The sequence below is a fragment of the Dama dama genome, chromosome 25 (genome assembly GCF_033118175.1).
Source record: "Dama dama isolate Ldn47 chromosome 25, ASM3311817v1, whole genome shotgun sequence".
Classification (NCBI taxonomy): Eukaryota; Metazoa; Chordata; class Mammalia; order Artiodactyla; family Cervidae; genus Dama; species Dama dama.
Window position 1 is genome coordinate 66689328 of NC_083705.1, and position 13852 is coordinate 66703179.

Here is a 13852-nt window from a genome sequence, read left to right on the forward strand (position 1 = left end):
TATTCTACCCAAAGCAGTCTATAGATTCAATGCAATCCCTATCAAGCTACCAACGGTATTTTTCACAGAACTAGACCAAAGAATTTCACAATTTGTATGGAAATACAAAAAACCTCGAATAGCCAAAGTAATCTTGAGAAAGAAGAATGGAGCTGGAGGAATCAACCTGCCTGACTTCAGACTCTACTACAAAGCCACAGTCATCAAGACAGTATGGTACTGGCACAAAGACAGAAATATAGATCAATGGAACAGAATAGAAAGCCCAGAGATAAATCCACGAACCTATGGACACCTTATCTTTGACAAAGGAGGCAAGGATATACAATGGAAAAAAGACAACCTCTTTAACAAGTGGTGCTGGGAAAACTGGTCAACCACTTGTAAAAGAATGAAACTAGAACACTTTCTAACACCATACACCAAAATAAACTCAAAATGGAGAAGACTCTTGAGAGTCCCTTGCACAGCAAGGAGATCAAACCAGTCAATGGTAAAGGAAATCAGTCCTGAGTGTTCATTGGAAAGACTGATGCTGAAGCTGAAACTCCAATACTTTGACCACCTGATTCGAAGAGCTGACTCATTAGAAAAGACCCTGATGTTGGGAAAGATTGAGGGCAGGAGGAAAAAGGGATAACAGAGGATAAGATTGTTGGATGGCATCACCTACTCGATGGACATGAGTTTGAGCAAGCTCTAGGTGTTGGTGATGGACAGAGAAGCCTGGTATGCTGCAATTGATGGGGTCACAAAGAGTCGGACACGACTGAACGACTGAAATGAACAACTAAGCACACATGCATACTACTGGTGACTTTGTTCTTAATCTTATGAACGAATCTTGGCCAATTTCTGAATAAAATGATGTTAAATATTTTCATAATCCATATCTTAGAAGCATTCCTGTAAAATTCAATGTATAGTAAAACCATGTAAAAATTCTTTATGCTTCTACGTAAAATGGAACAATATGGTAGGCTCAGATATATAGGAAAATGTTTTTAACAATCTTGGATGAAAAGTTGTGAATGATACAGGTTTTTTCTTCCTCCTGTGGGATTGTCACATAATTGCAGAATGCTTAAAATGTGTGGCTCGAGACCGCTAAATGCTAGTGACGAGAAGAAAATACCCTCTTACATATTTATGAACTGGAAACAGTAATGCTTCCACTAAGAACCACTGACCTGGATGTTTTGTGGATGAAATTTTTATGCTATATCAACTGCCTTAAAATTTATCTAGAAAGTCTAAAAAAAATAAAAAAACTTTATCTAGAAAGTCTAGGTGAAACTTGATTAAGAATTTCCCTGTTTCACTGTTTGGGTCTTATTTTACAGGATTCTCCTTCCTATCCTTTGTCTGTGGGTATCAAGCCAACCAATTTGGGGAGTCAGTTCCTTCATCCTCTAGAAGTCCATTATGTCTACAAGCATTGCTGATAAATCATAACATAACATTTATTTCCCCTTGCTGTCAATGCCTGTTATTAAAATTCTTTCTGGCTTCACACTGCATAATTTTATGTCATCTTTCCATATGTGTTATTCACCAAAGCCTGTTGACATAGACTTCTGACTCATTGCCTTGTTATGATCAGCCTACATAGGATTTAGACATTTTAGTACCAGGTTGTAACTTTTGAAATGTGTAGGTGCCTTTGCTAGATACATCCCTGCTCTCTGATTCTTTCATTGAGCTCATGAATGTTCCACTGGATCTCCAAGAAAGTGAAAGTGAAAGTAACTCAGTTGTGTCCAACTCTTTGTGACCCCATGGACTACACAGTCTATGGAATTCTCCAGTCCAGAATACTGGAGTGGGTAGCCGTTCCCTTCTCCAGGAAATTTTCCCAAGCCAGGGATTGAACCCAGGTCTTCTGCATTGCAAGCAGATTCTTTACTAGCTGAACCACAAGGGAAGCTCCAGATCTCCAAAGATCCCCAAAAACCTCTAAGGATCTCCAATGATCTCCAACGATCTCTAAGAACCTTAACCATTACTGAACACACTCTGTATCCTTCTTGCTTTGCTTCAGTACTATAAGTCCTATTTTCTCACCATGCCTGGCCTAAAACACAAAATACCAGGAGGAGGCAAAAACAATGAGAAAACATGGAAGGAAAGACATTGAATAAAAGATTCATCAATACCATAAGCATATCATCAATACTATAAGCGTATAGCACATTGTCTATATGCCTTATATGCCTATGGTATTGATGATTATTTTAGTCCATGTCTTATTTCTTAGAAAGAAATAAGCATGGCTCAGATGGTAAGGAATCTGCCTCCAATGCAGAAGACCTGGTTTTGATCCCAGATTTGGGAAGATCCCTTGGAGAAGGGAATCTTCCAGTATTCTTGCTACCCACTCCAGTATTCTTGCCTGGAGAATTCCATGGACAGAGGAGCCTGGCGGGCTACAGTCCATGGGGTCGCAAAGAGTGTGATAGGACTGGGCGACTAACACTTTCACTTTCACTTTCAAGGCAACTTGAGCATGGTTATCTCTCGGTGTGCTTTCTTTTCTTCCATCACCTTATAACCCCAATTTAAATTCAATGCCATGAAGGTAGGGATTTTGTTTTCTTGTCTATGTGTACTCTTGATTCCCCCAATTTTATCCCACATCTGAACCACAGATGTTCAATAAACATTTGCTGGTGAATGAATGAATGAATGAATGAATGACATCATCACATGAGTAGTAGCAGTAGTAAAAGGTAGTTTGTGTGAAAGTGTGAAGTTTCAAACCAAATAATTCAATAACCTGAACATTGGTCTTAATTAAAATAGTTAATTCAAATTAGTTAACTTTGAAAGTCTTTAAAAATAGAATAACATATTCTGGTAACAAATACTTTTATCACTGGTAACAGTGTTTATTAGTCATATATATATATATATATATATGGGCTTCCCAGGTGGCTCAGTGATAAAGAATCCACCTGCCTATGCAGAAGACACAGGAGACCTGGGTTCTGTCCCTGGAGGAAGGTCCCCTAGAGGAGGGAATGGCAATGTACTCCAGTACATTCTCCAGCCTGGAGAATCCCATGGACAGAGGGGCCTAGTGGGAGACAGTCCATGGGGTCACAAAAGAGTCAGATACAACTTAGTGACTTAAACAACAACAACAAATATATATGTGTACATATATATATGTATATATAGAGAGTTATGTTCCTATTTTAAATAATTTTATTTAAAATTTAAATTGTAAATTTTAAGGAGTGTCATTACTATTCCTATTTAAGTCTTGGGCAGCAACAAAAATCACTCATAGTTTAACATTCCAACTTGAGGAATTTTCAGTTGTTTATCAATGATTAATTCACTTTAAAAATTACAGGAATATTATCTTCTCTTTGAACCTCAAGGCAAGTTGTATTGCTATATTTAAATCACCTCAATCAAACAAGTGTCACTCTCCTAGAATTGGCATACTTTAAATTATAAAACATGATACATTAATGTATAAGAGTATTTTAAACTATTTGGTCCTATTCCTAAAAACGGTAAATAAAATTCCCATGTAAAACATGAAAGTGAAAGTCGCTCAGTCCAGTCTGACTCTTTGTGTCCCCATGGATTATATAGTCCATGGGATTCTCCAGGCCAGAATACTGGAGTGGGTAGCCTTTCCTTTCTCCAGGGGATCTCCCCAACCTGAGAAAAACCTATTTGCTTCAAATTTTGAAGTGATTTGAAAAATCAAGAGGTAGAACTTTCAATATTTAGATGTGATTTCTGAATCACACAACTCTTTTGATGTATACACAGAAGAAAAAGTAAAGATTTCTCTTTTAGCATTGAGTACTACAACCTGAAAATAACGAGTTAATAATTTTTGGTCTCATAGTGAACGAGGGAATTCAGATTATCCTTTTTACAGAAACTATCTGTAAGTAAGAGGCAAAAGATGGCAGCAGTGAGTCATTCCAAGATGGAACACGACCCAGTATCGTTTTTATTTTTCAATATTTTCAAATTGTGCATTTACTAATATCTTAAAGTACCCATTATGTTAGAAGAACAGAGATCACCCACCCTTTAAAGAAGTCTATAGGAACTGCCTATGGGTCATTTCCAAGGTGTACAGTTAGTGAATAGGGTTTGCTATTGCTCATCTCAAAACAACTAAAAAAATTGTATAAAATTATGTTTCTAACTTAGACCTATATATTCATAAAAGACGCATATATTTTCTGTGGATGATATCTATACACTTATCTCAGATTTAATCCAAAGTGTAACTGACCTACCCTCCAAGTTTGCATACCCTCCAAGACTTCCTGAGTTAAAAGATTCAAATAGTACACAGATGCAAAAAGGCACAGTTAAAATTTCCCCCATAAATCTGACCAAAGCTATGGTGAAAACAAAAAACATCCTTTAAAACATAATGTGGCCTAATGGATACAGTGCCGCTAATTTGTCTTGTACCAAATACTCCACAGTAATTGAACTGCCTTTCTGAGACCTGAAATAAAAAATATAGTTCAACATCTGCTGAAAATGGTCCTGCAGTGTCCTCCCTCAGAGGAGTCTGAAGTATTTTAACACAGAGCTGGCTTTAAACTTGGAGCCAGGTTGGAGGACTACTTTTGCCGGTGAGACCAAGCCTATGTATATCTATGCCTGCCCTACCCTGAGGGAGGAGAGTTAAAAATGAACATTTGCACTGTTGTCAAAGGTCCTTGATTAATATGCTGCCCCATTCATTTGTTTCTATTTATTTAACCTGTTTAAAGGACATCCCTGGTGGCTCAGAGCTAAAGAATCTGCCTGCCAATACAGGAAATGTGGATTCCATCCCTGGGTCTGGAAGGTCCCCTGGAGGAGGAGATGGCAACCCACTCTAGTATCCTTGCCTGAGAAATCCCATGGACAGAGAAGACTGGCGGGCTACAGTCCATGGGGCCGCAAAAGAGTCTGATGAAACTGACCATGGCAAACCTCTTTAAACTTTCCTCCTTTGCTGTTACTTCAAGTTATATTAACTTCCTCCAAAGAATACTAGAGAATAGCCCAGGATAAATATTCAGGTCATTTAACTTTGTTGGATAATCTCTTTTGACACAAAATAGCAACTCTTCCTGAGAATCACAAGCCCCTCAAAGCCCTCTGATGACAATTTCCTGGACGGCTCTCATGCCTGTCTGTGTCTCGGAAACCAGCGCCGGGAAGGGGGAGAGTGGAGAAGCTCATAACCACTGTCCATCTGTGATCCACAGGGTCAGGGATGGTGCGCTGTGACATTATTAGGAAGCGTGTTTCCCTGGTCCCCGGGCACAGTGCGCTGTGCCTGTCTTAAGTCTTGTAATTGCAATAGGGCTGAGTCCAGTCATGACTTTTGAAAGTGAGGACGCAGGTGAAGGCCCAGAGGACCTCCTGGGCACAAGTTAAGGGTCTTGTTTTCTAACAAGACTTTCACTGTTCACTGCGGTGATTTCTACTTGCTGTATTTCACAGCAAGAGAGGCAGAGAGAAGTCCCCAAGGAGTCAATCAGCTGTCAAACCAGGAGGTGACAGAAAAAGAAGCTGAAAATGACGAGAACGATGCAGGGGGTATAGGGAAACTTTGGGGGAAGCAACGGGTAAGGGTTTTCATCTTAGACTGGGAGGTGGCGGGGCGGGGGGCGAGGAGGAGGAAGACGAGGTGGCCGAAGGGCCGAAGTTGGAAGAAAGAAGCGGGGGAGCTGACGGAAGAGGAGGGAGGAGGGGAGTTTAGCATTGCGATCTATTCAAGTTCCAGACTAGGCAAGTCTTTTTAGCAGGAAGTTACATACATTCCAGGTTCCAAATCAAAGGGATTTCATTTAAGGACAAAGTCTCTCCACCCGCGAACAGCATGTTTCATCGAAGCAGTGGAAGTGACGGGAAGATGGGACAGACGCCGTGGGGAGCTCGGAGGTGGCTGTCCTGGCGATGTTTGCTCTAGAACCACAGGATTTGAGAGACTCCATCTCCACCCAGCTCAGGCAGAGTCAGCCTGCCGCCGGCCCCAACGCACACACCTGCCCGCTTAGCGCCCCTTCCATCCCCGCTCTTTGTTTTGCACGCTGACATCTGCCACACAATAAACTGTCAGCATGTTGCACGTACAAGAAGGAACAGGCCCTTTGAGCATCGGTCCAACCCGGGGTTCCAGGCCTTCCTCGAGTCCCTTCCAGCTCTCGCCGGGTTCGCGAGCATCCACCCATCTGAGGGCCGGGGTGTGCGTTCCCAAGGATGCTCGGCCGTCTCCCAACCCGCGGCCTCCTCCCCTCTCCCCCGCTGCTGCCGCGAAAACCAGAAGTGGAATGCGCACGGCAAAGCGCGGCGCTCCGGCGGCGGCACTGGGCATGCTCGGCACCCGGGGCAGGTCCGGGCGGCGGGGCGGACGCTGCCTCACGAGCCGGGCGCCCGAGCCGGCCGCGGAGGCATAGGTGGAGGCTGAGGCTGCCGCGCGCCGCGGGAGGAGCCTCGCCCTCGGCGGCGGCGGCGGCGGCACAGGTGGCGCGGGCCGCGCGCGGGGCGCAGCACGGGAGCGCTCGGCGCCGGGCGCCGCGGCGGCCCCAGGCTCGCGCCCGCGGCGGCAACCGGCCGAGCGGAGCGGCGGGCGCGGCGGCGGCTGCGGCTCTCCCTGCCCGGCCGGCGGCGCCCGGAGCCCGCAGGAGCCCGCAGCAGCCCGCGGGAGCCCGCAGGAGCCCCGAGCCCGCGGAGCCCGCGGAGCCGGGCAGGGGGCGCTGCGCGCGCTGCGCTCGGAGGGGCCACCGGGCCGGGCGCGGCGCACTCGCGTCGGGGAGCCGCCTCTCCCCCGCGGCGCTCGCCCCTGCTCCCCGCCGGCATCACTTGTCCCGCGGCCGCGCTCAGACAACAAAAGCGGAAGATGCTGCAGTTGAGCAAGGTCAGGACCTTGCCCTGAAGCCGGGCGGCGGCGCGCACGCCTCTCCCCGGACTGAGGAGCTGTCGCTGGCGGCGGGTGCATGTTCGCGAGGAGGCAATCCGGCGCCGCGCCGTTCGGTGAGTTGCCTTGGCCGGGCGACTGGGGCCAGGCGCATCCCGCTCGGCGTCGTGCTCCTCCTTGCCGCCGGTGGGGGTTGTTCCTCGGCGGCTCCTGGCCGGGGGAGGACCCGCGATCGCGCCGGGTCCCCTCGCTCGGAAGACGGCCGAGCCTGGAAAGGGGGGCCGGGGTTAGTGCCTTTCTTGGAGCGGTTACCGAGTGGCTTCTCTGCGTGCTCCCCTCCCCACCACCCATCTCCCCCGGAGGAGGCGTATATAGGACAACACCAACAATACTGCTCCCCGCCACCCTCCCAAACCTACCCGTGGCATTCATGACGTCCCTAATATACGGGAGAAGACGGGTGGGGGTGGGGAGGACTCCCCTCCAATCTTTTGCCCTTATGTTCAATGTCATTACGATGTTTGGCTAACACAAAATGGAAATACTTAGTCATATGCGTCCATGGCTGTTTCTCCCGTCTCCCGCTGCTTGCCAGACCCAGAGCCCCTCGGGTCTATATTTAGCTGTTTCAGAGGCAGCGCTTTCAGCTCGATTCCCAGGTTTCGGGGGCTTCTGCGTCCTGACAATAGATAGCGAAGCTCCGGGAAGCGCCGCCTGAAACCCAGGTTCGGAACGCTGTGCATGTGGGTGGGAGGCTGCGAGGCGATATTTGGGTGATCGGTAATTAATGGCCGAAAGCACAGATGCTTTCCTTGTTCGCCGACCTTCCTCTCATTCTGGTGTGTAATGTATTTCCATCGATGGCTGCTCAGCTGGTTCCAGCCACTACGTTCAGAATTAAGTCGCTAGAGAGATGGTGCAGCCTCCCTGGTCTGTGTGGTAGGAAAACAGTCTGAGAGGTTTTGGGGTGTGTGTGTGGTTTCCACCATGAATAGTTACTTCCGAAAATGCCTAAAGTTGTGTTTTCCCTGCAAATGTTGGGGATAGGGAAGAGTGTGAGGGAAAAGAGGGGCACGTTGTTATTCCACGGTTGGTCCACCCCTCCCCCCGAACTGATTTGGTTCGCTTAGGCTCTGAAAGATGTTTTTAACATTCATGCCCGATGTTACCAAGAGGATATGTTGGTTTAGAGAAGAGCTGCCTCCTAACCGTGGTATCAGGCCTGATCTGTATCTGTCTTCACTTTTGGGAACTAGGTGACGAATATTTGAGATGCTTGCAATTTTCTGCAACGACTTAAATAGGGAGGTGCTCAAACTACCTAAGAGTTACCTCATTGTGCACCCTTCCATCAGCAGCTTTAAACTACCATCAGCTACTTAGGGTTGTTCAGTTCATCTCTTCGCTGTTAGTACTTCACCTGCAGGACTAAGAGGCTTTAGAGCTGCGCCACTTTTAAAATCCCATGGAAAAAGTGGTGGATATGACTCATATCGAATTACAGGAGTGCACCTGTGTCTGGTTTGGGGAGCTGGCTCTATAAGAAGTACGACAGATAAGGGCAGACATCCTCTAATATGGACTCGATGCTCTAAAGCACCGTGAAATCTCTTTGCCACATGCAGGATCCATTTTTAATGTTTTGGGGAGAGCATTCAGTGGCATTCTCACTGGTCTGTAGGTTTCATGATCTCAGGGTATGAATGAAAATGATTGCATTTGGGGTTAGATGCTGAAATTTAGGAGACCTGTGATTACACAGCTAACATATCTCAGCATCACAGAAAGATTAGCAAGATCTTTGTGACTCCAGTGTGTTTGTGTGTTTTATTTTTTAACCAATATTGCTTTAGTTTCACCTTATTCACATTCAGAAAACTTTCCAAGAGCACTTCAAGCACACTCTTGTGCTTGTTGCATTGTTTTCATATCAAATTTCTTGCAAAATGAAGCAGTCGATGAAGTACACATTCATGTCTCTCCTTTCACTTTCCTTTTGAATCTCGTTTTTCAGCTTTAAACATGATTCCTAAGGGACAAGTAGAGATGACTCTGTGCCTCCGTGTCTTCACGGAGAGCAGCTTATGGGTGTGGGTAAAACTGCATGTATTGAATGCGTGAGTCTTATGTTATATTGTGGGTTGCAAATGATAGTACTTGATTGAATGGCAATTGTAGGGAGTACAGGAGGTCATTGCTCTAATAAAATTGTCATAGCCTTGTGGAAAGGAGTTATTTAATTTGGTGTATGTTTGCGTCGTTGTGGAGCTTAATCATTAGAGATGTCACTAATGTTTTCATTGTTTGAAATAATAGTCACGCACTGTCAAATTACAGTATCTCCAGCAACTTCACGTTGTTCACAATTAGAACACAAGCCGGTTTCTTTTTCTGTCACTGAAATAATTCATCAGAGAGAAAAATGGAATTCTGATGATATTAGTTGAAATTGCAATTTATAATTTTGTTAAATCACTTCTCAGGATAGTATCACATGATGGCCTTTACAATTAAAAATGAAGTTGTAGTATTCTCAAATGTAACATTACTTTTGGCATACAAGTGAATACTAAGGACTTCTCCTGACAATGTGGTAGAACTTGGCAGTTTCTGTTGTACTTTTTCAAAGTTCTCTTTTATACGGTATGCATTTATGTGAAATTGTTGAATTCTCCAGAGTAGTTTCATCAGGTTGTCTTTATGTAAGAAAATACTAAAGTTACATTTAAAGTAATTTATTATAATTTGTTTCTCTATAAAGTGAGGTATGGTTTGTCTGGCTCACTATATCTGGTTGTAACAAGTTAGTTGAACTAAAACAGGAACTGTTGCCATTTTTAACTGCCAAAAGTGGTTTTTTTTTTTTCTTTTTCTGATGATTTACCCTAGAAGATATGAGTACTCACCTACAGTTGTTTCTCTGTGTTACCTTTATTTTAATTTATTTAGTGGGGGATTGGTTATGCTAGGATTTTAAACAGACACTTGAAAGTGTTTATTTTTGTAAAGATTTTTATTTTTATTAATAAAAGATGACATATAGTTGAGAGTACCTAACTTCAATACCTATAGTTCAGAAGACCAGCAAGTCTTTTTAAATCTAGTACTTCCATCCAAGGTGTAGTACAACAGGTCTTTGCTGGCTGAAACACACCTTCAAGACAAATTCTTCAGCTGATATCCATGATGGTTTTCATGACAAATTCTTCAGTTGGTGTCCATGATGATTTTCATGACAAATTCTTCAGTTGCTATCCATGATGGTTTTCATGGCCCATATTGCGAATGTATTCTTAGGACTATGGTACTTTGATAACTTTATGATAAGGAACATATGGATTTGAGTGAGAATAGTTTCTTATACTTGTTGCTGGCTTCAAGTTTATTGTATTATATGTCAAATCAATAGCTTTTATATTAATATAAAATATTAATATCATAGATAAAGAATTTCTATCACATTCTGTGCCAGTCTAGCTTACTGATTAATAAACTGCTTAGTTGGCTTTAATGAACCCAATTATATTCATAAACAGTACCTCCAGCCCAGGAAACTCACAGAAATGTTTTATCATACTGTGCTTTAGGTCCATGAAAAATGTTAAGACTCATAACAAAAACATATAGTTTTGACACCTACAGTTGTTTATCTTTTGATCACATAGCAGCTGAGTGTAATTTCAAGCTCTGTATCATGGTTAATTGATTTGTAGGAAGTCTTAGCTCTATTAGGATATTGAAGTTATACTCTGTATCAATTAATTTTTGGCAAGTTGCAAATAATGACTAAATAAGTGAAACAATGCTCCCTAGAAGCTTTCCATCTTAGGCAAATATTCACCTGTGTCCCTTGGTAAGATTCTTGAATAGTTATCTGTGAAATGTGTTACATATATTGAAACTTATTATTCCATTAATTGTTGTCTCAGATCAGAAATATATTTCTAGAGAAGAGGTTGGGTTTTGCCCTATAACAGATACGCACATTTCATATTTTAATATATCTATGTATGATATTGGAATATTTATCATAGTATAATGCTGTTTTGGATTCTGCTTTGAATAGGTGCAAGGGTGAGAGCACTGGTTTTGGAGGGAATCCTGGCTCTGTCTCTGTTAAGCTGTGTGTCCTTGGCCATTTATGTGATTCTCAATTTTTAGCTTAGTTTTTCAACTGTAAAATGGGTCCTATACATAAGTATATACTACATTAAATAATTAAACAAGTGAAATAACTGAGTCATGAGAATGAAATGTCCAGCATGGGGAATATAATTAGTAAAAATATATAGTATCTTTGTATGTTTTAATTTAAAAGGAGTAAAATAAGACAAGAAATCTCAAAGAGCTAATCTCAGGGTGAAATAAGTGTGTAAGTGGCTTATAAATATTTGTATAAATATAAAAGATAAGCATCTCCATATTAAGATGAGTACTTATGTATTTATAACACATAATACATTTATGTAATTTTATATAATTATCATATAGTATTACGTACATTTATTATGTAATTTATATATTGTGATATAAAAGCCATGACCCTAACAAAAACTGTTAGATACATTCTCCCTCTACTATTTTTGTATTATTGCTTTATTATGTAGATTTGCATTTAAAATAGAAGTTTTCTACTCTACAATATGCCAGTCCTTTACATATCAAAATATATAATGGTTAAGCTAAAAGAGAAGCAAATGATATCCCCTAGCACCATTACTTAAAAAGATTCCAATCTTAATTTAATTTAAAAAGATTCTCAGTCAGAAATTGCAGAATTTTGACACTCTGTTAACATTATCCTATTCACCTGATTAAAATCAAATTTTCTACAAAGATTAACATTGTACCAGGAATATTATAGACAGTTTAATAAGTGTCGCTCTCTGCGAAGTCAAATGTTAAGCACTGCTCTGTTTAGAACCACAGAGCGTAAATCCCATCATAACATCACTGTGACAAAGAAAAAGGAAACATAAATGGCTAAATTTGTTACACAAAGAGAAGACCCACCCCACCTGCAATTGCAGTCATGTTCTTGGGGGGGCGGGGAAAGTGTGTGTCCACTGGTACCTTTTTGAAGATAAATGGACATTTTCCCTTGTCCTTGCACTCTTGGTTGCTTTAGTGAAGGTTTGAACTCCTATGGGTTTGATTCTGTCCAGCTCCTGTGAGGTAGAACGGATACCTTCAACATAATCCTTATGATAATAACACTTGGGTGAATCTTAGAATTTGTTACAGAATGTGACCTGTGTAATAGGAGACTAAATCATCTTTAGTCAGAGAAACATTTTGACAAAAAATGTAGGTGTTTGTGTTCAAATTTATGTATTGTTGTAGTAACTGCCAATTATAAGTTACCAGAGTGAAATTCATGTTATCATAAAAGACCTTTCTGGTTTTTGGATCAAAGTAAGTGGGTGAGCCAATTATGTTTGGTTAAGCTACTCTAAGTATCAAAATTTCTATGAATTTTGAATGATATGAAATGTATTAAAATGGGATATTTAGTTTACAGCATTAGATGGTGGGGAACAGTTAATTCTATCATCGAAATTAGTTATTACATTTATCCTTCACAGGTGAGGACTAGAGATTTTTCATTAGTAACACGTTTTGCTTAATAGATGTTGTTTTCACAACTGTCATTAGACACTTGATTCAATCTATATTTATTAAGAATGCATTTTGTACACGTGTTCTAAATCTTTTGGTTTAGAAGCATCTCCATAATCTTATAATGCTTATTGTAATCTTTTCTCCCTTAAATATGCAACACCATAAATCACAGAAAGGTATGCATTTACATCAGATGATAAAATATGCAGAAATGTGGATTGGTGGTATCTCTAAGGAACCCAATAAATATCAGCCCTCCTCTCCAGCCCTCTCTGATTCTGAAAAACAAAAGTTGGGATGTGGGAAGGAAAAAGGGATAAAGGGGTGGCCACCGTGGAGGGAAATATCCATTTTGATTAGTTATAGGTTGATGTGATGCTGAATAACGGCCCAGGGATTTGGCTTTCCCTCCTACCTTCCACAGGGACAGAGGTGGCTTTGAATTCTAGAGACCAAGCCTTGCTCTCTACAGGCAGGGAGTTCTCCAGAGGAAAAAAAGAAGAAACTGGCCAAGCCATTTCCTTTATTCTTCAGAGATAGAGAAAGCCAAGGGCTAGGGAGAGACTGGAAATATTACATTAATTAAGTTCCCTTCACCTGGAAGGAAATATCACAAATACGAAATCATATTCACTTTATTGACATGGTTTATAAAGAATTCTAGTTGTAGAATTCTTGGCGTAGTATCTTTAGTGATATTTTGCTTGGTGGTTGAGTTCTTTAAGTATATGATGGCATTTTGACACTGTATCAGGAATTACCAGGGGGAACGTCCAATACCCTGGCTTATTTATAGAGAGTATGGTCGATGAAATTCAGCTGACTTATGTATTTCCAACTTAAAAATAACTCACTTTTTCCCTACTCCCCATGCTAGACTTGGACTGCCAGTAATTGGATAGTCTTGTAAGTGATGCAAATTGGGCATAAAAAGGACAGTGTCAAAAATCTGACTTCCCAAAGGGTGTATAAATGATGACCCATGCTTGCTATTACTCATAGCATTTTCTACCTCAATGTAGATAGAGTTTGGCTGTTGTTTCATGTTTTAACTTTGAATAAGAGCAATAACGGACACCATCAAGAAAGAAGAAAAAACTGAATTTCCAAATAGACATGATATTTGACTTGACTCCAAGCATGACTACTCAAACTAAAAAAAAAAAAAAAAAAAAGCTCACTTCTTAAAGTACATTTTATTCTTCTCTCTCAAATATTTTATTTGGACTTTCAAACATTAGAGTAACATAGCGGTCATTACCTTCAGTAACACAGAATAATTTAATTTCCAGGAAGAGCAATTTCTTTGGCAGCAAACCAAGTCTTCCAAAT

General features: G+C 41.6%; 1 protein-coding gene across 1 annotated transcript in view; it reads left to right on the plus strand.

Moving 5' to 3' along the window:
- The first annotated feature begins 6884 nt into the window (after window positions 1-6884).
- The window catches only part of CTNND2 (catenin delta 2), a 1052580-nt gene continuing 1045612 nt past the window's right edge, over window positions 6885-13852 (plus strand). Inside the window, exon 1 of the mRNA XM_061129708.1 lies at window positions 6885-7014. Coding sequence (XP_060985691.1) covers window positions 6978-7014 — 37 coding nt within the window. The 5' untranslated portion in view covers window positions 6885-6977. The remainder of the gene's footprint in view (window positions 7015-13852) is intronic.